We start from the raw sequence: 27,229 nt of genomic DNA on the forward strand, positions 1-27,229 counted from the left end.
GCGTATTTTTTTCTCGATTTTGGCCAAATGTGGACTTATCGCTTTTTGGAATTAGACGCCTCAACTATTGGTTGCGAATATTATATCCTGAGTAGGTATAATATTATCATATAAAATAGCTCACTCACGAAACCAGAATGAATCTTAACAGATGGTACATCAACTGGAATATTTATTGGATAGCCAATAGTATTATAATTATACTAAATTATAATTCAATCAAGTACCTACTGTTCAATGGAAATCAACTAAATAAATAGGTATAAACATACATTTCAATAATAAATGAGATTAACTATTTGCGTACATTTTAGCATGAATAGATAAAAAGTAAATTAAAAACAGAAAAAGTTTTGATTATAGACATTAATAATAATTATTTTTTAAGACAGTAGTTGCCGAGTCACACTGTACAATTCGTATGACCGTTGGGATATTATCTCTGTTTCTCAGTACAAAATACAGTAATTTAGGTTAAAATACTTACTTCCATAACTCTGCTGTAAGTTCAGACCGAACTGGTGATGTACCAGCCATGATTGATATCTTTAAATTTGATAAATTCACTATTTAAACAATAGAAACAAGAAAACACAATAGTAGTCAAAACCGCACGCTTTAAAAGATGACAAACAGACAGCGGACACATATGAAGTGAGCGACATTAGAAGTAGACAGCGATATACGAGAGACGAGATATTATATTTGACGTTCGGAAAATAAGCACAAAGCAATCGTTGCGAAACATGGCGTATTCGGAATTTTTTAAAAAATATCTCCGTTTCCACATAAAAATATACAATTTTTATAAATGATTTCGGTGTAGTTAGACAAAAGAAATATAACTGGATTAAAATGTAAATTTTGACAAAAATGGATATTCGTAAAACAAGTACCTACTATAGCGACGAGGTGTCGGGCGATCCAGAACACTACCAGTCTCTTCAACTAATTGTTTAATCAGCTTGCGAATACAGACGATTTCTGCCGAATTCTGAACTTAATTTTCACAGTGCGACCATCGGAAGATTAGCCATTTTTGTAGAATGATTGCATTATCATTATACGGTTACATGTAAATTGTACGTAAAACATTTCACCGTAGCACAGTTCGCCGTGAGCTTTCCATCGGAAAGAGATGACCGTATACTATACGGTTTCCTATTTTATTAGATTCAATATAAACATTAATTCAATTTTCATAGCCGATTTGACAAAATTCAAGAATGAAAACCTCGAGGGCCATCGCAATGCTTTGTTTTAATTAGACAGTCGGATCTAACCTAACAAATAATCCAGTATATCGGCTATTTTCAAAATTTGTTTGCCGCTGGCTACCGTAAACCGACAAGAACCGTGTTTTATTTAGACATGAATTTTATCTCAGTACTATACGATCTAAAGAGGTTGGACGGTCTTTAATATACGACCATAATATATTTCCGATACAACATTTCACAGTGTAGTGTGATACGGCGAATTGCATATGTACAAATTTCCAGACTCGGCATTATGCGGTGGAGAAACGATTGATTGTTTTAAATATTAGACTTTCAACTGATATGTCAAAAAATACATGAGAAATATTAATTTGATAGGTAACTAACCACAGGAGTGAAATTTGTACCATGGGTTGGATATCTTTCACTTACATGTATAAAAATTTTACTTGTATGTACTTATACTTTTTTTAAATTACCATGTTCACTCCAAAGCGGAGCATAATGTGTCTACACTGAGAGGAAGATATTTTAAATATTGACATTTTTTACAAGGAATGGTTTTCAGCCACTTATCCAACTTATTGGTCCTTCACATGCTTTTTTGCCCAGCAATCAATTGAAAATAATTGTGACATTTTCTAGTAAGTATTGACTATAAACCCATATTAATATATATTATGATAAAACCGGTCGCACATAGAAACTCGTTTTGACAGAAAATTTGTCGATGTGATTTTGTTGTCATTCACAAAACACATGTAACCTAATGTAATCCGCACATAGCGTTGGTGTAACATACTTGGTAGAAAAATATTGCTTGTCGCAAATTTCACTAGACTTGTGCTACCGGAAGAATAACAAAATGTTGCATCGGTGTTATTCCTTAGGTGACTAGCCATGTGACGTCACTGTTCCGGCATGGTCTTGCCGATGCGCATGGAATAAAGTAGCAGGATTGCTAGCGGATTTGATTTATGCCTAGGCGAGAGGACTTTCTATTTGTGACTGGGCTAAAGATTACTGTATAGGTACTAGAGATCAAGGGGTTTATAACATTTTTTGGTTGGAGGAACCTTTGAAATATTTTGTAAAATCTCGTCTTCATATTTAACAGGCCATGGGGTGAAAAATAACTGAAAAACATTTTCATTTTATATAATAATATTTTGATTTACTTACTGCTTATTTTATTATGTAGGTATACCTAAGCAAACATTACCATATTATTTTGTAACGATTTGTAAATAATGTGTTTTTCTAACAAAGCTAAACTATTAATTAATTTAGGCTCATGAGAAAGAAGTCTTCAAATGCTTTACCTACTTGTTTACAAATAGTGATGTGCGAATAATTGTACTTTTCTTAGGTTTTTGTAAATTCTCACGTACCTACCTACTGGTTGGGTATCACCGCTTCATAAACGTATTTTTTGAGTGGCACGTAGATTTCAATTATAAAAACACGAACGTCTCCCATTTTTTCAATATTTATAAAATGTAAATTTAACTGGAAAATATAATTTTTATAAAAAAATATTTAATATTATTTTGTTTTTGTTTATGGTTCCAAAATGTCTATTTCCGCATCCAGTTGAATTTTTGGTATATTTCACGCATGTGCACTCTTTTGGTCGACGGCCATCTTGTCTCGACTTTCTGAGTACGTTCTACGGCGGTTTCGCCGGGTTTTTCGTGCGAAATACATGACGTTTTCGCATTTGTGAATTTTTCGTGATTATATCAATGTTTTGTGAGTGAAAATTAAAAATCAAGAATGGCTAGATACGGTCAAAGACCAGAAAATGCGCTCAAAAGGGCAAACGGTAAGATTTTTGTGTCAATATGGTCGCGTCCACGTTGCACTTATATAAGGAAAATGCTATGAATCCTGCTTATTATACTAGTATAAATTTATAACTGATCTTTGTACAATTCTAAGCATACTATATGCTTTAGACTTTCTTGCAGCGACAGCTGCAAGAGGTGGACAATGATGGCGATCGGCATTATGGTTAGGCATTCACCCAGAAATTTTGACAGCGACAGCATGATATAGTTACAATAAAAATGCTTTAAGACCTTTTTACAACGGACATCTCTTTTATTAATATACCGTTTCTAATAAATCAGCGTACTTTTCTAATTTTACTGAAAAATACGACGAAATAGAAATCCACATCACACAATTTGTCTATGGTCGATATAGAAATGACATTTAATATGTTTCGATTACATACATACGTTTTACGTTTATTTATAATGTCAACGCCTATTTATGTCATGCGGCATTTAGTAATAAGCGGAGCCTGATTAGAAAGTCCATGTCGAAAGGATTCGAATTGTACATATACACTTATATTACATTTTCTCCAGACCTTCATATTTTTCAACTAGAATTATTTAGTATCCACATGTGACACTTTCTAATGTTTCTTAGTATTTCTTACCTTTATCAATTAAAGCAACAATTTGTTTCTCTGAATCCTATCTGAATGGGGTAAATTTACTTATTGCTTTAACAAAATGTGAGACCTATGAACAGTGAGCAAGGAGGGTGCTCAAGTGGAGTTTTACGTTTTTCAGAAATGTATGCTTTTTAACATTCAAAAATTTTGGTATATATGCCGCAGATGCCCGCATGAACTTTTATAACTTTCTTTTTAGACCAAACCCAACCTAACCTAACCTACCCCAACCTAATATAATCTTAGTGTGATAATGATACATCGAAATACAGTCGAACTCGGTTATTACGATCTCAAATGTAATGAGGAATCATTCGTTAACATTTTGGTTCATGATTTTCTCCATATATTTATTCACTGTTATAACGAGCAACTTAGCAGATATACCGAGCTAAAGTACTGTTAATGTGTCGATTATTTAAAAACATTTCGACCCTAAGCGATGAAATCACAGAATGCCGCCAGGGTCGAATTATATTTATGACACTAGTTAAGTGTCTAAGTACCTATCTAATTAGTGTTTCACCGACAATAATAAAAAAATATCCACGCATATCGTTGAAAGTTGAAAAATCCAAGGTTTGTGAAGTCTGTAGCGTTCATTACAATAAACAACTTCTTTTGCAGTTTATGAATACCATGCTTGTTTCGGGAATTTTTACGATGGTTTTCAGGTTTTTTTTTTTCGAGTCATTTAAAAATACCTATTCTCTGATATAAAGAGCACCGCCTATAACGAGCAAATTCTGTCGGTCACATCTTCCTCGTAATAACCGAGTTCGACTGTATATGAAAATTTTAAATTAACAATAATTATTGGATCGAAAAGCATCTGCGCCGACAGAAAAAGGTATTTAATAAAATTGTCTACATGTAGAAAATTATAAAAGCTCATGCGGGCATCTACAGCATATTTACCAAAATTTTTAAGAAAAGTCATCATTAATAACATTGTATACATTAAGCCGATAACCCTGTCTATGTTCGTGCATTTTTTCGTTTGCTAGATGAACGCATTGCAGTGCTTGCATAGTGCGGGCATTGCCTGCCTCAAACCGGATTCAAAATGGCCATTTTTCATGATGAAAGTGCTACAACATCACATCAGTGTTGTCATCCGAATTATTCCGCCAAAAATGTAAATACTATAATTTTGAAGGATGCAAAACGAAAAATGTTCTGTGCCCTGGGCGCTGAAACACTTTGCTACGCCCCTGTCTACAAACCTCGTGCATGATTTCATTTCATTTTTCTTTTGCATTTTTAAGGATTATGACTCCATTCAAAGTTTCCCTTCATTATATGTCTGCATCCCTTCACTCTGAAAGAAACACCTATTAAAATTACGAAATTTATTCTCAAGAAACTAAAAAATCTTTTTCGAGAATCATAATATATTCCTGATTTTCTGAATCTTGACAATTCATAGGGTAGTTAACCATTAATGCAGCTATTTTTTGTTGGGGACATTTAGCGTTATTAAAAAGTGTCATTCATTTCAGAGTTTATGGAGATTGGGAAGCCGGCGCGAGCTCTGGATACATTGCAAGAGGTATTCCGCAACAAGAAATGGGCTTACAACTGGTCCGAGTCGGTGCTGGAGCCCATCATGTTCCGCTACCTGGAGCTGTGCGTGGAGCTGCGCAAGTCTCACATCGCCAAAGAGGGCCTCTTCCAGTACCGGAACATGTTCCAGTCTGTCAATGTCGGCTCGCTGGAGAATGTTATAAGGTACATGACTTAGTCATTCAGTTTAAACCATTCACCGCGGAACATTTAATTACTATTTAATTACCACATTTAAATAACATGCTATGTAATTATATCTAACGGCCTAATAATGCCGACACAATAGGTGTGGCGTCAGCGCTGTAAGGACAATGCACGCATTCTGATTTCTGGATTGGATTCCCTACCTGTAAGAATCCAATCCAGAGCCAAAATTTTGATCCTGGGATTTCGGGATTACAATTTGACGATCCCGGGATTGGCGTTTTTTTCGATAGTTGATATATATTTTTTTTTATTTATACAAATAGCATTGATAAAATCGGTCAAAAATGTCTAGTATAATTTATACTATTTAAGACATTTAATGTTAATAATTTGTAAGTTCAATTTTGGAAATACATGGGTTTAATGAAGTAAATAATATTGTAATATAGATAATAATGTGAAAGTACCTAGGTATAACAGTTTTTTTTATTTATTTAAGAAAAGATAAAATTCGGCATAGAAACAAGTGTCTGCCTGCACATACGTGGCACTGGCAGTTAGACGCCGTTTGCATGCCAGAACGTCAGTGGCGTCTAGCTGGTCAAATAAACGAAATTATTATTTTTTCTGTTCTTACGATTGCGTATAACATTAAAAATGGTTATTCACCGGTGAATCACCCTGTGATATATGCAGGTGCATACATTTCACTAACATAATTTTGTACTAATTGATCGTGATTGATAAAAAAATCAATCCCGAAGGTTTCGGGGTTATGTTTACTAATCCCGGGATTCACATGTATCGAAAATTGTCCGGGATCCTGGGATTGGATTCCCTATTTACAGGCAATAACTCCCTCGAACTTGATTTTGTCACTTTTTTGCATTGCAAAATGAATAAAATATAATATGAATCTTTTGTAGTTGTTAATTCACAGAAGACAGTTTAAAACCAACCTACCTACTTACTAAAACCCATTGGAATCATGGAAAAAAAATCATGCCTCACTTTGGAAACCTTAAACCCTTGCCGTCTTTACTTTTACGCGATTCCGTTTCCAAACCCTCGGGATCCTCCACTCTACAATCGGGGTCCATTCCTCGTATGCAAACGTAGATTGAATGAAAAAAATTACAAGTGAATTCGATCCAGCCAGAAAGACTCAGAATTCATGAAGCCCAATCAGTACCAAGATTTTTTTTTCTATTCACGTTAGAATATAAAAAAAAATAGACATTTGTATCAGAACATATTAAATGCTCGGAAGCAGTTTTTATACAATATGTATTTTCAAATCAAAGTTTTCTTTGTTGTTTTTTTTTCTACCAATCGTTACCGATATTTGTAATCATTCCAGGGGTTACCTCCGAATGGCTGAAGAGAGAACGGAGGCCGCCCGAGAGCAATCGGCCCAAGCCGTCATTGACATCGATGATCTGGACAACCTGGCAACACCCGAGAGCATCCTTCTCTCTGCGGTGTCCGGTGAGGATGCACAGGATCGCTCCGACCGTACCATCTTGACTCCGTGGGTCAAGTTCCTCTGGGAATCGTACTGCCAGTGTTTGGAGCTGCTCAGGACCAATGCTCACGTCGAGAATCTCTACCACGACATCGCCAGGATGGCTTTCCAGTTCTGTCTCAAGTACGCCAGGAAGACAGAGTTCAGGAAGCTGTGTGACAAGCTGCGCAAGCATCTTGAGGACATCTGTAAGCTGTCGGTGAGTGAAGACGCTATTGTCGAATAAGTTACATCAGTGAAATGCAAGATGACACCGAGTTTTGAGTCACCTTTTCACATAACAAAAAACGTTTAATGCACTGTTTTTCAATGTTTTTACTAAATTGACGCACTTGATCATTTGTCAAATTCCCATGGCGCTCAAAGTGTCGACATAATAATTTATATGACCTTGTACAAAAAAGCAAGGATATAGTACACAGTAGATATAATTAGACATGACACTACGTACAAGATCAATTTGGTAGACATTTTCATGGTCTCAGGCCCTCAATTAAATGATTCATTTTTACAGTTTCATATCTCATGATAAAAACTTCAAGGATTGCTTGATTTTGTCATGTAAATTTCATGAAAATTTAGTGGCACTAGAAACACTGGTTAAAAACACCGCTCTAATGAATAATATAATACAATGCATTTCGAGACCACTTTACATATGCGCGCGGTGCATGGCACCGTATGTATTTCCTGTTTGCACACGTCACGAAATAAAGATTGCCAGTGTTTAAAAATTTTTACAAAACATTAAACGTGTCTTTAAAATAATTACTTAGTAAATAAGTTTCAAATATCAATATAATATATGCAAAACATATTCACAATATAAAACCAATTTAACATGAATAATAATTATTATACTGCTAATTTAAAATTACAGGTAAAAATAAAAATCGATGATGTAGTAAGTAAATGAACATAAAAATTTTGATCACTTCATTAATTTTTTAAATTCCAGACTAATTGACTCAAAATCATCATCTTCCACATCCTCTCCTCCACTCTCACCACTTCTTTCCAATATTTACACAATTAAAGAATCCTTGCTCTGACCAAACAAACATCACGGTTCAGATATTCCTCGTTCATTCACTTAAGGTGATTGCATCTATTTTCCAGTCAGATTCGCTTATGCTTTCAAATGCTTAGGCCTTCTGCTCATGAGAATACTCAAAAAAGACGAGACTGAAACTAAAATTCCAGCCAGTATCTAGATAATGTGTTTCAATGGCGGCTCGCTCACGACAAGACTGGAATCTTTCAGTTTCAAAACACGACATGCTAGTCTCCCAGTCTCCCATGAAACAGTAGTGCCAATACCAGTAGATTCGATTCGATGAGAAATCATTTATTATATAAATTGGTAGCACTGAACTGAACAAGCAATAACAAGTCAAGACGTCAAAAGTTAAAGATGGGCAAACCAATTATTAATTTAAAATTTGTGGCTGAAGTTGAGCAATACTCCTGCCTGTATAATAACAGGCTACCAAAAGCTTAGAATGAAGTAGGAAAGACAATGGGTTTGACATTGTTATTGTTGCAATAATGTGTTTCAGTAGCGCCGTGTGCGAAGCATCAGTCATTGGCCAGTTTATGAGCTCCATCAGCAACCAGTTCGTCAGATTTTAGTTTCTCCATGAGCGAAAGGCCTTATATGAAAAGATAAATCGTCATCTATCTTACTAAAAGATATTGCTATACAAAATGTGCATTAATTTGTTTCAGTTATTTCAAGTTCTTTATTTCAAAAATAACAATATACAGTCAAACTTGGTTATTATGATCACGGAAATAGCGAGATCTCGGATGTAATGAGGAAACATTCGTTGACATTTTAGTTTATGATTTTCTCCATACATTTATTCACTTTTATAAAGGTACTTCTCGCAAAACTGTTAATGTGTCGATCGTTTAAAAACAACATTTTCGACCGTAAGCAATAAAATCCGACCGGGAAGTTAACTAGACCGATGCCGCCGGGATCGGATTACGTTTATAACACTAGTTAAGTGTCTAAGTATCTAATTGGTGCTTTTGCCGACAACATTGAAAAAGTATCCACGGATATGGTTGAAATTGCATGTAAAAAATCCAAGCTCTGTGAAGTCAGTAAGTACCTACCAGCGCCGACGGCTCAACACTTCATTACAATAAACAACTTCTTTTACAGTTTATGAATGCAATGCTTGTTTCGGGGATTTTTACGATGGTTTTCAGATTTTTTATGTTCTATGCTTAAATAGATCGTGGCGCGAAAAATGTTATATAACGATATAACGAGCAAATTCAGATGGTCCCATCTTCCTTGTAACAACCAAGTTCGACTGTATTATAATTATTTGATTACCATTAAAATCTCAGTTAATATTTCTAAGCTAAAAGTGGTGATTTTTTTAGACTTGTCATTTTTAGCCTCTGATCTCATTTAGGCATTATTAAACTGATAATATAATGACGGCACGACAATTCAATACGGACTAAGATCGTAGACCAGGAGCAGTAGGTGGAATGCTCTGTGGGAGGGTGGATGCATTAGTTTGGAAGCAGATGTGACGGATAGAAATAAAACCCATGTCAAAGAAAATAGCTAAACTTTGCTTTGAAATAATGAAGAAATAAAAGCAGTAATCATTTGTTTTCTTATACTTAGTAAATCGCTAATACGTATTTTTACTACTTTCATTTCATAGTTCCTGTTTCTGTTTCATATTGTTTTAAAATGTATGTGTTGATTTTAAGGTCCAAACTGGAAATGTAAGCATCAGTAAGCCCGAGACTCAGCAGTTCAATTTGGAGACCAGACTCTTCCAGTTGGATAGCGCCATTCAGATGGAATTGTGGCAGGTGAGTGGAATGAGAAATTTTACAGTTTATTTTGTCTTCAGCCGTGGTAAACCATAATTTTATGTTAAAATGAGTAATGAATCTAGTGGATCACATTTTCATTTATTGGATGGAATATTTTACATTTTTTAATACTTACTAGGTAATGAAGATTTCCAGTTTCTAAATTGCAGTTTCTAATCGGTTGTCTTGTTTCTTTGGCCCTCAGGAAGCTTACAAAGCCATCGAGGACATACACAACCTGATGAACATGTCAAAGAAGACACCCGTGGCCAAGACCATGGCAAACTACTACGGCAAGCTGGCGTTGGTCTTCTGGAAGGCCGGCCACTGTCTCTTCCACGCCGCCGCCCTGCTCAAACTCTTCCAGTTGTCCCGCGAGATGAAGAAGAATATCACACCTGAAGAACTTCAGAGGTGCCTAACCCATTTCAAACCGGTTACATATAAATTTGATATGTTCATTAGCTGTCATCTGTACTTTGCTTTATGGTATCTTACTGTCCGACAAGAAGATCTGGGCAATAACCGGAAGTCGCTGGAGTCGTATTGCGATTAACTAAATAGGAGGGGCTTGTTGGTTCACAGTTTTAACACGTGGACAACTCGTCGATAACCGGAAGTCGTTGCAGTCAAAGTGCGGTTAAAAACAGGAGGGGCTTATCACAGTTTTAACACGTTGACAAGAAGATCTTGTTCAACAGTAAGTTTAGATGCATCGTTTATTTCAGTCACTGTTATAATATCTGGCACATTTGTGTATGTTTTAAACAATTTTTATACATTATAACAATAATCTTGGTTTGTTTTTAGGATGGCATGTTTGGTGCTGGTGGCAACCTTGTCCATCCCGCTGCCGTCTCTTCACCCAGAGTTTGACCGATTCATCGAGACTGAGAAGAGTCCGGTGGAGAAGGCCCAGCGCTTGGCTGTACTGCTAGGCCTCCAGCAACCCCCCACTAGGGCCTCCCTGCTCAAAGGTACACATTTTCTTTGTCCGTATCCACTCTTGACGCCGTCTTCTGTCAAAGTTTCTCAACTAAATTGTATCTTGGATCGGTTGTATCACATCACCGACGCCTTGGATATTGAACCACTTGATGAGGTTATATTACCGAGAGAGTCAATTTTTGCTTACATCTCTGCTGCCCTCTACTTTTTCTTCCATTATAAGTTCAAGTAAATCATAATATTTCTCACTGCTGTAGCGTTGTTGCCTTCTATGGTAGCTCTTGGCTTGTCTTACACCTGCTCATTGGTAGTGTGATCACCTCAGGAATTCACTATCGTACGCTGATACAGCCATGTCTCGAAAACCTCCAGTTGTCTGTTCCGTAGAATACTGTGTCACTGTTGTTCGCCAGTCTTAGCATCTTAGCTCTTCCGTATATATACCCTATGGATGGTACTTTGCAGTCTTCCATAATGCCGGTATCTGTTTAGTTTTCTAAGAAAAGACAGGCAAGGTAAGACTTATCTTCACCTTACATGTGACAAGAGGCTGCAACGCCTGCTCAGTTATATTCTTGTTTCTGACAAAGTCATTGGACATATCGACTGCTTAAACTGCAAACCAGCCAACTGCACTTTTGACCAAAAATGAGATTTTGATGGCATTTTGTTACAAAGCATGTTTTCTATGCTCACACAAAATTTCAATCTCCTAAACCTGCGAAAATAAATGCGTTATCGTTATTCACACAAAACACCCAACTAACTGCAGGTGCCAAATTTCCAATATCGTAAATGGAACAATTCCGCTCTTTATATAAACCCCATTTATATATCAAAGGGTAGCTAAAATAGTGTATTAATTCATAGTGCAAATTTTGTAAAAACGAATTTCCAAGTGTGTTTTTGGAATTGTTAAATTCCGCTCGAATATGCTGCAAACAATTGTTTTTAAAGTTCGGCATAATATGATTTCTCCTAGTGTTCATAAGGTGCCGTGAGATTGTACAGTAAAGCATCATCGTCAGAGAACGCAAGCGTTGGTACTGGCAGCACTTGGTTCTGACCGCCTGCAATAAGAGTTTCATTCTTTCGCATTTCATCGACTTATGCTCCAGCTATTCCCATTCGGATTACGAGTTCTTTTCGTGAAGTGCTATCCTCACATATCTAAATCCGCCAACTTTATCCGTCACTGAAGGAAGTTGTACATCACCATTTTTTATTCAACTTTGGCTTGAGAAATATATAATTTGTTATTATTTCAGAGATCGTCCGCCTGAATGTGGTGGGCCTGGCTTCTGCCGAGCTGCAGGACCTCTACAACTGGTTGGAAGTTGAGTTTGATCCTCTCGTTCTGTGCAAGAAAGTCCGGGTTGTCGTCGATGCACTAGAAGCCGAAGAAGGTAAGCCGATCGATACATTTTAATTACTGATACTTTCCGTATTGATTATGTTAAATAATTTTTTTAATTAATATTGCGTTGAGTGAAAGAGACACCTCACTCTTTGACATCTATCCAGCAGATAAAATTGCAAATTATATGTACACTCACAGCAGGGAGGGTTTCAAAAATATAGCTTATAGTGCGAAATCTTTACGGTGATAGGCGGCGGCTTGGGGAACTACTTCCCCTCCACTCGTTTTTCAGTACTTACAATACTTCGAAATCGAAAACCATAGACAAGATACAACACGAGCGCCGCCGCCAGATCTCACGTTAAAGATTTCGCACTCTAACAATTTGTCCCTGCACACAAACATAACCTGAACTCGGAAATGCAAATAATTCACATTCCGAACACAGACATAATTTAAATCCAGAATCATAAAAGTCAGCTGTTAAAATATTCACACTAGATAAATATACCTTAGAATTTGGATGAAGAAACAGTGATTTTGGAAACATATTTCTCATCCTGATTAGATCATTACAATCGCCGACTGTTGTCATTTTCATGCTATATGTGATCTGATGGGCCTGCGTGGGTGCCACTTGGATTAAAATCAATTTGCGCACTATGAATGGTGTGGATTCTGTGCGTTTTTATAGAATGGTTGCGGTGACTTTCATACTAAGCACCTTCCAACTCTTGTTACAAGCGCACTATTTGTACTTTCACATTGTACATACACGAGTTGATATAACACGTAGAATGTTTTATTGCAATCACGATTTGAGTGACCGATTGACATTTTTATGATGCCCATTGCAGGGGACATGATCGGCGAAGATTGAGACTGATCATGTAATGTGGGCAGTACGATTTTCTGCTAAATTTTTTACCATAGCAACAACAACGATCAATCAGATATTAATTTTAGTTTATGGCAAGTAATCAATATTTTCTTAGTATGTATGCATTCAATTGTACGTTGCAGGTTCGCAGCTGTGTCAATACGTGACAGCTTTGCGGGATGTGGCTCTAATCCGCCTGGTGCGGCAGGCCGCGCAGTGCTACCAGAGCATCCGCTTCGCCCGACTTTTGGAGCTGGCCGTCTTTGCCGATCCTTTCCATCTGGAAAGACTCCTGGTGGACTGTGTCAGGCACAACGACATGCAGATCCGCATCGATCACGCCAATAAATGCATCCATTTTGGCGTTGAGCTGAGCGAAGCGTCCAGGGAAACCGTCCCCGAAGGTCCGTTCCTGCAAGAGATGCCATCGGAACAGGTGCGTGGCCAGTTGATGCGAGCAGCGGCAGTTCTGGGAAGAGCCGCGGCCGCCGTCGCCGGACCGAAGAGGCGTCGCGCCGAGAGAGACCGCGCACGTTCCCAGGCCGTTCACCACTACCACGAAAACAAGGTTAAGGAGCACCAGCGGGTTCTGCAGAGGCACAAGATCATCGAAGACAGGAAGGAGTACATAGAGAGGCTCAATACTGTCCGTGAAGAAGAAGAACAAAGGTCATTACATAATATTATTTATCATTGTGATAGAAAAAAACGTGAGGGACCGGGTCTTTATAATATCACTCGTAAGATTTTTGCAGTTCTTGCGTCTTGTCGAAATATTCGATTTGAAATAACAATAATGTTCAATTATCATAATAATCAACAATCACAAATATGTTGCATGCGTATGTTATTCATATTGAAAAGTGATATATGAGCATGTTTTAATTTCAATTACCAACCTAAAAATATTTATTTTCCTCTTGCTATCAAATTGTATTACACTAAAATGAGGCTCTGTTTTGTTACAGTCATACTCTTTGAGCTAATGCGTAGTTTTTATTTCATGGTGTTTTGCTGTGTAACAGAAAATAATGATGTGTCTTACTATAAATCTCTGCAGACGACAAGAAGAGATCGCCCGTCAGCAGATGCAAGTGGAACAGATGCGTCTCGAAGTGGAACGGGGAGAGAGGGAGAAGCGTCGGCAACAGAGCGAGATGCAGCAAATCAAGGACCGACACCTCAAGGAGAAAATGCAGCAAATCAGCCTCACTGCTCACGGGCAGAAGGTTCTCAAGAAACTCGATGAAGAGGTATAGACGATATTTCTATTTCTCAGTTTAAAGCTACACATTCTAGTACCATTAGAGTGTTGCATTGCATGCAGCAGTAGTGTTCTTCTGTCGCTGTCATCTGTCTGGTTACGGCTAGCTAATATATAATCATCATCTTTGTGAATACTGGGTAGCAACAGTCTGTTGTAGTACTGCTGAATGAATTTAAAAAAACTTTGAATTTTAAATACACCCCAGTTTTAGGTATCTGCTGCTTTATTCCGTGTACAAAATACTTGCATGTACATTTTCAGTAAATTGCATTAAAATGTCCTAGCACTTTTGCATTAATTGACGTGTTTAATTGGTTTCAGGATATCAAGAAGATTGACGCTGATACGATAGCACAAAAGGAAGCCGAGGAACTGATGAAGGAGCGTCGAGAATTGATGGCCAGATTGAAATCACAAGAAAAGAGGGTGAGAAATTGCTAAACAAATTGATCAAACCACAAGCGTCATGTCCTATCATTATTAACCTTTTTATCGCGACATAATTTCGCTCATGTACTTGTTCGGGCGCGCTGCGATTTTTACGATTCATAAATCATACTGAAACGTCATTAAAAATGTACCTAAAAATCCACTGAGTGGCTCTAGCTATAATAAAACATTCCTTTTAATTTTACAGCATGTGAAAATAAACAAAAAGATCGTAAATTAAGCAACAGAGCTTTAAGAAATTCTGTCATACATAATAAAGCACGCTTGGAGTACATACCGCAGAGTGAAGTGGCCTCTATGATACCGGATAAGTGGTAGACACTTGCGCCGATGATTAATGTTCACACGTTTTTTAACACCAACACAGAACGCACACAATCGTTATTGTTATATTATTTCCTTACAACTTGGTCTCATATTTCAGTCACACCTAATTAATGTTTATGGCTCAACTATATTTCAAAAATTGATTTTGTCATGGTAGTCATAAAAACAGGGCACAGAGCATAAAGCGACATCACATGCTTCACACATAATGTTCGTCATTTTTCTTTTTTTATCTTTAGTAGTTGAAGCAATACACACACGACATCTTCGATATGGTTTTGTTTTATTTACTGTTGGAGGAATTTTACGGGGTAAATGTCTTAGGAGTTCTGTTTTTAAAATTCTTTTTGGGTTATTAACTACACGAGTAGTTTGTGATGTCGATGGTCTTGAGGCACTGCCATATGTTTCGATTAATTGCCGGATTACGTTTAATTGAAATTCAGCTAAACTAATTTTTTTACCGGTGATAACTTTGTAAAGTATGCTACTATTTAATAAAAATAAATCTATGATGTGGAATCCAACCTTTTTATACCACTTAAGACTCTTTCGCATACACGAGAGGCTGCTCAACATCATGTCAGCTTTGTCTACCGTGCCCATATTTTTATTATAATCCACAACGCATTGTGGTTTTATAATGGGTTGTCCTGTGGCCCTATTAATTTTATCTGTCGGTACCATGGAGTCATCGTGCATGGTACTGATCATATGCACTTCCCGCCTATCATGCCATTTTAACACGAGCAATGGGCCACTTGTCCTTTCTTCAGTTTATCAAATTTTGGCATTGACTTTCGTGTTTTACGTACCGTGCCGCAAGCATTTGTCTTTTTTTTATGTAGAAACTGAAATAATTCTGGGCTGCTGTACCAATTATCACAAAATAGTTTATGCCCTTTACCAAAATAATCCTTCATCAAAGTGGTGACAACAGCCCCAGATATTCCCAAAAGTTCACTATCACTTATTTCGGTTTCTACACCACAATAAATAATAAAGTCTAAAATATAACCGGTTTCCACATCACAAATCACAAATAATTTGATTCCAAACCTATGTCTTTTTGACGGTATAAATTGTTTGAATATTAATCTCCCTTTAAAAACAATGATACTTTCGTCGATGCAGAGATTTTCGTTTGGTAGCATTGTTTCTTTGAATATTTTTCTGCAGTGGTCAAGAAGTGAGCGCACTTTATAAAGACGATCTCCAGTAGGGATTTGGGTATCAGAGTAATGTAGCATTTGTAGAATCAACTCATACCGATCTCTTATCATAGTTTGGCCAAATATTTTAGAATTTAATAATGGATCAGCACTCCAATGTTCTTCAATTGTGAGATGGCGATTTCTTGTCATCAACATTGATACAGCATAAAAAACATACATCTCTTCTGGGCATGTATCATACCAGGCATGGATCCTTGCATTCGGAGTGTTGGCTTGTGTGTTGAGCATATGGTTGTGGTAATTATTTGTATGGTTAACTATGGTATTCATTATTGTTTTGTTAAGAAAATGACGAAAAAATTCCATTTCTGTGGAATTTTCATTGAGCTGTACACTAGGGTTAACGCCTGAGTTGAAACTATCAAAATCGTATGTGATCGGCACGAAGGGACCCGCAGTCCACGATTGGAGTAAACTGTCTGGTGCTGCACTGGTAGACGGTTCAGCCACTCCTTCATCACTGCCTATATTGGAAGGCTCGTCAACATCGTCGGGATGTTCTACTAGCGCAGCTTCTTCATTATCACTTTCCATCTCATAGTCCGAATCCAAACATTCAACATCAGGGATAGACATTTTTATTTAAACACTAAATATGCTATTATAACTTAACAGTTTTGAGGAAATTTAAAGTTTTAATTCACTACACAATAATATTAAATTTTAATCTTAGTTCTTTATTCGACTAAAATGAGAAGAATTTTAATCATCACTTTCCTTGAAATAAAAATGAGTGGCCGTGAATTTTGAAAATCTATTCTACATTTTTTAATTTAAATTTAAATATTTTACAGATTATTATTTACTTATTCTCAATTTTTCGTATGTATTTCCATACAGTACAAAAGATTTATTATAGGAATTTTAAATTATTTATGTGTTAATAATTTCGTTTTCACTTTACAACCACTGATTTAATTCATAAAATCACTTTTCATTTAAAGAATTAACGCACATAATTAATTATTAACAGAATGGCGCATCAATAATAATTTTATAGAAAACCGTAAAAAACTTTGAAATGTATCAATCACAACACGAAAGCAATCGACTGTTGAAAATTATCACCGCACTAGCCGATTTCATGTATGAGATCATTAACATCAATTCGCGCCGGCGCAAATTGCGCAAAGCAACTAGCGGTAAATTTTGAAACCAATCATTGGAAATCTGTTTTACTCCAATATCGACAGGGTATGTGTCTTTGCTTAATTTCGAATTATCTAAAAAGTCTTATTGAAAAAAAGTCACAGATGTCAGTAAAGGAATAACCCAGCTAGTTTTTCAAACAAATTTCGACTGTATTACTCGCCGAATTACGAAAATACGGAGGTAGAAACTTATGGGCATTTCTGGATGCCCTTAGCGGTGAACGGTTTAACTATCATGGGCATTTCTAGATGCCGTTAGCGGGAGGAGGGTTAACCGTGTGATATGAAAGTCCTATCTCATCTGTCATACGTCGTTGGTAGATTTGAGTTATGTATTCAGTTAGAGCACACATGTTTAGTCAAACCGTAGTTTATTCTGCGTATTTTCTTATACCATTTAGATTATTCTATGTTAAATGGAATTAAAGACACAAGGAAGAATACGCGACATCAAGTGTCAAAGATAATGTAGATAGTGACTGCCACAACACGATTGGTCAGACGATCGTGATGAAGATTTTCGGAAATATCCAAAGTTACCGTGTGCCTTTCAATATTCAACTATCACCAGTGTACTGCTTGTTACTACTTAGCCATGTTGAAAAATTATACCAATAAAGCTTTATGGACTAATGTCAAAGACGAAACTAAAATATTTTGTATAAAAAATAAGTAACTCATTACTTGTCTTATGCGTCAATTACATTGAGCTACTTTACCAGCTGTTTGTTAGCGAATTTAAAAGCGGGCAATTCAGCTACTGCGATTGTGATGATGACACACAAAACTTTCCATTGGCTGAGAAGCCAACAAGCTAGCGACTATTTTGACAAAACGTGGTTCGTTTTTTACCGGGAGGGCTCTACTGCGCAGACGCAGTAGGCCCACACGCCGTCGTGTAGCGTGTAAAGTTGACCGGCTTTCAAATTTTCTCAGTAGATTGTTTACAATCTGCATGTTAGCTTGTCGATGATGACACTGAGTGACTTTACAGGCAGATTGTAAATTCGCCAACAAACTGCTCGTAAAGTAGCTCAATGTAATTGATGCATAAATACAAATATTTGGTATACATATATTTCTAACAATAACAACACTACATTTATTTATTTATAAATCAATCATAAATAAACATTGACACAATCGAAACGGTAGATGCATTGTTGTGTGTAATCATTTATTTAAGAATTGTATTGGCGTAGATTGTTAGTTGTCTTTGGATCTGTGAGTCTGCTCATGTATTTAGTTCTTTATCAGTTTTACACTTACGTATTACTGTTGGACTCAGCAAATAATTTATTTGTTCTAACAGATTGACTACTTTGACCGAGCCAAACGGATAGAGGAGATCCCACTTCTTCAGAAGAGCTTGGAGGAGAAGCGAGTCCATGATCAGGCATTCTGGGAACAACAGGAAGAAGAAAGGATCAAGCAACTCAAAGGTAGGTTCTCTGCGTTGTCACCATACAGCCGCCGTTCAAGCACACTTCTTGACACGTTTGTACATACTGAATTTCATAAGGTAGGCGGGTCGCGGTGTTAGAACACTGTCACTGCGGTACTACTTTGCTCTACTCCTGCAAATTTACTTTGCGGTATTCAAAGCGTGCGTCATGGCTTGTTCGAAAGACATGTAATTCCAGAAAATCTTACTCGTTTGTGATCACAACAGTAGATTCATGTGCTTTGGTGACTTTTCTGCAGGCGATTACTGCTCTCCCCTTAAAGACTACAGAGCCCTTCTTCTTATTGTGCCATCCCCTAGCGGAGGTCTGCTACCCGGAACAGTTCAGTGGAGCTGCACTCGTACCAATCACTGAGGTTCTTAAGCCACGAAATGCGGCACGTCCTCTGCTACGCTTACCACGGATCTATCCTTGAATGACAAGTTGGGGAATACTGTACTTTTGTCCTCTCATAATGTGGCTGAGGTACTGTAGTTTCCTGGTTTTGATACTACATAGAACTTCTCGGTCCTTCCCCATTCGATTGAGAACTTCCAACATTTTTCACCCGGTCAGTCCAAGGAATTTTGAGGATGCGTCTATACAGTCACATCTCGAAAGCTTCAAGTCTCTGTGACATCTATTGGTTCAGCGTCCATAGAGAAGAATTGAGAGAACAGTGACTATTCGTCTTTATTTTAATGCAGTGACCTTTCAATTGGTTATTGTTTCAAAACCACATTTTGAAGGACACTTTCAAACTCTAAAAATACTGCACAAAAATTGACACGGCGCCGAGGCTGTTTGGTCTTTTTCTGATAGGCGCACTTTCTATTAAAAGTTTTTAAAGTGGTCTTGTGTACTATAGTGTACTTTTGACACAGAGGTTTGTAAACAACTTTTTAATAGCAGCCAAGTTTGAGAAAAATGTTCATTTATGAAGTTGAGTGTGATAGACACAGCTATTCAGCCATTTGACTGGACACCGACAGAATCGCAACAATATACAAATAAAGCTACATACAATTGTGATGTACATTTATATGGTCTCGCTATTATAAAATTATCCAAACAATTGAAAGATATCAATGTAAATTTCTATGCTTTATTAACTTTAAGCTTAGTATTCCAGCTGAATCGATTGTTTACAGTAATTTGTTAGAGATAACTATTCTGTCCACGTTAAAATCAAAGCGGCAAATCGCTGACTTTTTGGTTATCTTTAAAATCATATTCAATTTTCGACTGCCCCGGACTGTTGACTTATGATTCGGTTTTGTGTCCATACTAGGTAAGCAAAAAATTATGACACGTTTCACGTTGATTTTTTTAAAGCCATCTCTGTTTATTCTTCAATACCTTTCTGATAGTTCTATTGAAATTTGAAAACATCTCATCTCATGCATATACACACTAGAAAAAATCATTTTGTAGAGATAAGAAAAGAGCGAAAGAAAGAACATAAGAAAAAAAAAATACGACACCTGACGGGACTTTAACCTATATCTGCTTGTCACCTATATCTCTATTTTTTCTACAAAATAAATTTTTCTAGTGTGTATATGCATTAGATGTTTTCAAATTATGAATGTTCAATATATAGAATGTTACATTCTCAAATCTTCTGTCTTAATCGTTGAATAAAAGAAATAGTTTAATAAAAGTTCTCCTATTGACATGTTCATTACCTCCGTTCGATTATTGCTATAAATGTAATTTAATTTTTTTCATTCACAGAGGCTCGCGAACTTGACCTAGCAACTGCAGCCCGCCTGAAACGGATGGCCACGCACCGCGACGAATTCGTGAAGCGCCTCACGACGGAGCGCCGCGCTGAACACTCGGCCCGCGTGCAGGCTTACGAGGACCTCGTCAAGGAGGAGAGGGTCAAGCGGCTGGCGGAAAGAGTCCAGGAGCGCAGGGAGCAGAGGCGTGCTGATGTAAGATTTTATTCTTCCTACTATAAATTAGGATGCGGCTGGCTTCTAATGGTCAAATTTTAACACTGCTGACTGGAACAAATACATCGACCTAAAGCTACTAGTCACACTGAAAAATACCCCGCGAGCGTCTCTTATATAAAGAATTGCTAATTTGACAGATTCAATCTTCTCATGCCATCCCCTATCGGAGGTCATTGCTCTTATCTGCAACCCAGAACAGCTTGGTGGAACTGCACTAATACCAATCAAGATTGTTCTTAAGCCCTGAAATGCGGCACCATCCTCTGCTATGCTTACCGTTTATGAGTATGTGAGTGAAGGAACTTTTGACCTATGCGGTTAAGGTGCTGTAGCATTGGTTTGTCGAATAGACCAAATGTTCAGGAGACGAAAAACAAATTTCATTATCCTATATTTGAATACATGGAGGAAATTAAATTATTGTTTTTACAGCATTTGAATGCTGTATTCATTACAAAGTGATTTAAAGAAAAGGATGGTTCTGGTCCATTTAGATACAAAAAATCATTCTGCATTAAAAGGTCGATTTCGACAAAAATGGATATTCGACAAACCAATCCTATAGCGACGATTTGTTACCTTATCTATACAGCCATATCTTGAAAGTCTCAACTCTCCGTGACATCTCCTGGTTGTCCATACGTCCATGATAAGGATAGGATTGGAAGAACATAACTGCAAACCATACGCAGTCTCAGGTTTTGGCAAGTCTTAGGAGTCATTTCATTTTGAGATAGACACCCCTTGCTATCTCAATTCTTGTTTTTATTTTTGTAGACATTTCCTAAATATTTATATTGGTTCACTATTCGCGGATTCAATGTATTTTGTTATAATTGCAGTGGTACAGAGAGAAAGAAGCGGCGACGATTCGTAAGGCTGAGGAGTTGGAGAGGGCGCGTGAGGAAGAAGAGCGGCGGAAGTTTGATGAAGAGGAAAAGATGCAGCAGGAGGCCGAGAGGATCAAGCGAGAAGAACTGGCTCAGGCCAAACTGTTAGTATTATCCGCCTTGATTCGGCATTATTACTGTTGTATTAAAAGTCAACTGGGATTCGCCGCGTTGTGTTTATTTGCTCCATCTAGGAAACGGACATGAATGAAGAAGAAAATAATGAATACATAATATGCTAAATTCTAACACCCATAATTTTAATCTAATTACTCTTAAGACGATACATCAGTGAAACAGCAAATAATTTTCAACTATAGGCGCAACGAAATTTTGGACTACAATTTACAGATGATGTTGGTTAGTTTTTAAAATTCAATTAAACCCTGCGAAAACCAAGCCATAATAGATAATAGTCAAGAAATGCTCGTCTATCTATAAAATATCTAAAATTATGCAATTAAATGCAATGAATATTTTATAGATAGAATAATATTTTTTGTCTACTATAGTTTGGTTAAGACGGTAATTCAGTCAAATGGCAAATAATTTTCAACTATAGGTGCGATGAAATTTTGGACTGGCAATCGGAGAGTCGAGCGAACGTCGAGCTGTCAATACGTCAATTTGTTTCGTGATAGCGACGGGGGTATTAATTCTTAAATCGTGTAAAGATGACTAAAAACGTTACCATTTACTTAAAAAAGAAAACATGTCAACGAATATATTATTGTTACTAATAGAACAATAAACAGAACATTAAATGGACGCATGTTGGATTTATATGACAATTATATTTCGTTCGGCATGCGTCATTTGTACCTGCAATCCGCGCATTGCCTAGCCACGATCTTTTTAGACCATGCCTCAACTGAGGTATAGCCTTACTATGAAAAGGAATTATGTATTTTTCTGTCCGGATTGCTATGATTATCAGTCCTGACCTGAATCAAGACCCGAAAAAAAACGATAGGTGCAAGTGTGAAAGCAATTGGCACGCGTATTGTCTCCGAAATATACGTTAGATAGAAGACATATGAAAGAATTGTGTTTTAACACATTATTAGTTTGACGGATGCTCTTAGTTAGCCATATATAGTTTTTGTGCAAAATATAAATTTAGTGGTTCATAAATATGGTTATGGTATAATGTTTCATAGCTAAGTTAATAATAATAAAATTGTGGTTCTACTGTACATTTATTATGTCATTCACTTTGGTTGCTTAAAAAAGTATGATACCCAATGTTTTTTGGATAATCAATGTCCTGTATCTTTGTTGTTTATTATTTAACTCCTAAGCCTCAGTTATTGATGCCTGTACCCACTTTTCACTTCCATTGAAGTGCGGGACCTTTATCTTTATGAATTTGACTTGCAGTATATATTATGATTTATGGCTTCTTTCTAGTGAACATGATGAGATGATCGAGCGTGCAGCGGCGCGGAAACGAGCCCGCGAAGAAGAGATTGATCGAAAGAGACTGGAGAAAGAAAGAGAGCAGAAATCAACACGGGAAACAGGCGCCGTTTGGAGGAAGGGCAATCCGGGAGAACCCGAGACGGCTGCCCCACCCGAACCTGCCCCGCCTGCCGCTACCGAATCCTCCTGGAGGAAAGCCGGAGACCCGCCAGCTTCAGAGAAAAAAACCGAACCCTGGAAACCTAGTGAGTGGAGTATTATTTAACAAAGACATGAACCCTCCAATCCAAACCGTCCCGCATTACGCTCGGTCTTAATTAAGTGTATCAAGAGGTCCTACATTTGATGTGAAGCATCAGCAGTTGTTCACGCCTAGAAATGTCTCAGGAGCATACCATTACCAAGCTACGCTCTCAAGTGAGCTTTGAGTTAATGAAAGACGTAATTAAATAAAAAGTGCCATTGGAGAGAAAGGCATAGAGACTAGACAAAAATAAATGAATTTAATGATGCATAAAATACAAGAAACAATACGTACAAACAAAACTATGTCAAGAGATCTTCACGTCTGCAATAACACTGCAAATTTTTTTAATGCAATGTAGTTGACCTTTGTGGCGAGCAGGTCAGACGGCCCGATGGGCCCAACAGCTGGTTGGACCGACTTGGGCATCTCGTTCCTAACAGAGCACATTCTCGTGACATTACCAGAGGATGTGGTTTGCATTCTGTAGTTCTCCGCCACATGGACATGTTGGCCAGGTAATAAGTCCAAGCTCCTAGAATTTGGTAGCGAATCGACTATGGCCTGTCAAAAACTGACTAGTGAAGTAACAATTATCAACAGAAGTTTTTTGTGTGCTCAGATATAGACCGTTGCGATGCCGGTCTATGTAAATCAGTACTTCTACGCTATCAGTACCCTAGGGGGCCCTGGAGCTCCTGCCAGGGAACCGTGAAATATTTCCCAAACTTAAATGAAAACCAAAAGTACAATTGGATAAAAACACCATTTGCTAAATCCTTGAAGTTGAATTTAATGAAAGAAGTCTTGCAGAATTTTGGATAAGGCGACAGCTAGAATATCCGTCAATTGCAAAAGCAGCATTGTGAATCATAATTCCTTTTGCGACAACATACCTATGCGAAACAGCATTTTCATCATTACTGGTAAAAAAACAATAAACACAGGTCGTGTCTTTCAACGGAGACTGGAGCAAACCCTGCGAATTAGTATTTCTAACATTGCACTTTCTAACATGTAAAAATATGCAATCACACCCCTCTCATTATAGCTGTAATAAATTTGAAGTAAATTTTTGACGGTTTTTTTTTTTAATTTTTGTTTTACAAGGAAGTAAATGAAATGTTCTATTATTTCTAATAAATTGGATTTTTTTCTGATTTCGAGGGCCGTGATATGAAAAAGTTTGAGAATCACTGATGTGAATGACAATGGCCCACATTTTAATGATGAAGTGTGATGGTTGTTCATGTGAAAAACATAAAACGTAAAAAAAAAATTTTTTTTTACCAATTAGGAATACGTGCCGACGACCGTGAACCGCGAGACAAAGACGACCGTGACGAACGTCCCGAACGTCCCGCGGAGAGACCTGACACGTGGCGGAGGGGAGGAGATCGGGACAGAAAATCACCCGACAGGTACAGTAAAACCTTATTACTAACCGTGATATTCATTTTATGGATTAAAATTTATAAATCGTATTTGAATTATGGAGGTTTTATATACTGTATATATTTTCCGGCAATTGTTAGTCATCGATGGCAACTCTTATTGAAACTGCTAACTAACATAATATTTAAAGAAATGTTAATCAGTCAAAAATTAAACCCGTGTTCTTTTGATATGCAAATATATAAATGCATATAACTTGCAATATCACTGTATTTTTAATGTGACTGATTTTACATTTATCTGTTTATTTGAATTATCACCATAGTTTTAGCTTGGAATTGTTTAAAAAAGGATCATTGGCACTACTCGGCAGCCGTGATATGTCAAACTGTTAATGATATATCATAATTGAATTGCTTCTGTTGTCTAGGGAAAAACGTGATGACCGCGAAGGCGGAAGCAGATTCTCAGAGCGAGAACGGTTCATTGGTCGACGGGATGACAGAAGAGACGACAGGCGCGGAGACGATAGACGCGGCGGCGATGACAGGCGGGAAGACAGACGCGGCGACGATAGAGAGCGTCCTGAAGTCGGCGGTAGCTGGAGGAGAGACGTTTCACCCTCTGCAAATGCCGTAAGTTATTTTTTGAATATCAAGCATTCATTTGTGTTGGAACTGTGAAAAATTATGTCTTTAATAACCTTGCCAACATTGGCAGACGTTTATCGATATTTTCAATAAGAATTCTGGTATCCTGCTTGAATATTACAACACCCTGTTAATTCAAAATCGTCTGAATTCAAATATTAAAATAATTTTGAAATATAAATTATTACTTTTTATTCAATAGATAAGAAATATGATATACACAGGATTTAGTAGTGCTAAATTTTTCATCATAGAAAATCTCTTAATTTCTATAAACCTCAGAAACGTTAGAAAAACTCCTCGACAAAAAGTTGTATTTAATGGGACTTGAACTCATGTTTAAGTTTTCTCTATGAATTTTCTTTTTATCGATCTGTCCATGATGCAAATGCATGCATATTATTTCTAATTGCCAATTAGGTTGCCACCACCCTTTCTTACCACACAAATACAAAATATTGGCTACAATAGTAATCTTAATTGCAGGAACGCTCCACTGGGTGGCGCTCGACTCCCAGAGACCGAGACGGCCCCAGAGATCGTGATGGCCCCAGAGATCGTGACGGCCCCAGAGATCGCGAAGGCCCCAGAGATCGTGATGGTCCCAGAGATCGTGATGGCCCACCAAGAGACCGTGATGGCCCACCTAGAGACCGTGATGGCCCACCTAGAGACCGTGATGGCCCACCTAGAGACAGAGACATTAGAAATCGAGATGCCCCTAAGGGCGGAAGGGACTTCCAAAGGGACAGAGATGGCGGGCCTAGGAACAAAGATGGACCTAGGGATAGGGAGCGAGACCGGGACGGACCTAAAGATAAAGATGGACCCCGGAAACCACCCCCCCCATCAGCTGCACCTAAAGATGAACGTAAGTAGTGACTCCAAGGTTTTTTCATTTTGTTTTAAGGTGACTCGGAGAAGATTCATTGCAAACGTTTTAATATCTTATCTTTTGTTATTGTCACTCACCACATGTGCCGCTTTATCGCAACAGCCGTGTTCACTGTTAACACTAAAGTTAGCACCTGCATGTGCGCAGTTAAAAAGGTGCATCCTTATTATTGTAGTGTAACTTTTTATTTGTCATACAATGATTTCGTTGTTAGGGTGAATCTAGTTGATGTGTAACAAATGATTACTACAGCCGATTCAAAAAAATCAGTGTACTTATGTACGCGCGTTAGAAGTTATACTTCTTTGGCGTAACAAAACAAAATAAGCTGTTACCTGAGTCTATTAATATTATAGTGGATTAGGTTGATGAAAACGTCTGTGTCTCATATAGCATGTCATGATAATTGTAATTTAATTATTGTATTGGACCAAAACTCATCTTTGCTATACAGCGGTTATAATCCATTCAGAAGTGCCCATGATGAATTAAAATTATTTACGAACTCAACTTTCACAAAATTTATTTATTTATTTTATTGATATATAATTTTACTCATAAATAATACTTACATAAATATAGCCTCAAATCTTGATACACTCCAATATAAATAAAGTTTTATGACTATAAATTAACAGTGTAGAATGTTAGTCTCCAGAAATTTGTTTATAAACATATATATTTATTATGACACTATATTGGTTATGTTTACAACACGTGCTCTTTGCTTGGTTGTATTGAATGACTAACTAAATGACACTATGCGCATGCGCATGTACCCTACGAAATGAATATAATCATAAAAATTATGTGTTACATCGGCGCGCGCAACTTCGTCACACGCCAATAAATTATGTGTTACATCGGCACCGGGCAACTTCGTCACACGCTAAAAATACACTAAAAGAAGTATAACTTCAAAAATAAA

At 37.2% G+C, this 27,229-nt stretch overlaps 1 protein-coding gene across 1 annotated transcript in view; it reads left to right on the forward strand.

The window, feature by feature from the left end:
* Window positions 1-2,843: 2,843 nt before the first annotated feature.
* Window positions 2,844-27,229, forward strand: part of eIF3a (eukaryotic translation initiation factor 3 subunit a) — a 28,935-nt gene continuing 4,549 nt past the window's right edge. Inside the window, exons 1-17 of the mRNA XM_085950542.1 lie at window positions 2,844-3,045; window positions 5,190-5,418; window positions 6,764-7,127; window positions 9,671-9,775; window positions 9,984-10,192; window positions 10,589-10,755; window positions 11,995-12,132; window positions 13,110-13,635; window positions 14,027-14,219; window positions 14,555-14,659; window positions 18,709-18,838; window positions 20,579-20,781; window positions 21,648-21,799; window positions 23,106-23,362; window positions 24,659-24,782; window positions 25,187-25,391; window positions 25,893-26,277. Of these exons, the coding sequence (XP_085806668.1) occupies window positions 2,997-3,045; window positions 5,190-5,418; window positions 6,764-7,127; window positions 9,671-9,775; window positions 9,984-10,192; window positions 10,589-10,755; window positions 11,995-12,132; window positions 13,110-13,635; window positions 14,027-14,219; window positions 14,555-14,659; window positions 18,709-18,838; window positions 20,579-20,781; window positions 21,648-21,799; window positions 23,106-23,362; window positions 24,659-24,782; window positions 25,187-25,391; window positions 25,893-26,277 (3,541 nt within the window). The 5' untranslated portion in view covers window positions 2,844-2,996. The remainder of the gene's footprint in view (window positions 3,046-5,189; window positions 5,419-6,763; window positions 7,128-9,670; window positions 9,776-9,983; window positions 10,193-10,588; window positions 10,756-11,994; window positions 12,133-13,109; window positions 13,636-14,026; window positions 14,220-14,554; window positions 14,660-18,708; window positions 18,839-20,578; window positions 20,782-21,647; window positions 21,800-23,105; window positions 23,363-24,658; window positions 24,783-25,186; window positions 25,392-25,892; window positions 26,278-27,229) is intronic.

The sequence above is a fragment of the Rhyacophila brunnea genome, unplaced genomic scaffold (genome assembly GCF_057557595.1).
Source record: "Rhyacophila brunnea isolate RB1 unplaced genomic scaffold, BYU_Rbru_1.0 scaffold_23, whole genome shotgun sequence".
Classification (NCBI taxonomy): domain Eukaryota; kingdom Metazoa; phylum Arthropoda; class Insecta; order Trichoptera; family Rhyacophilidae; genus Rhyacophila; species Rhyacophila brunnea.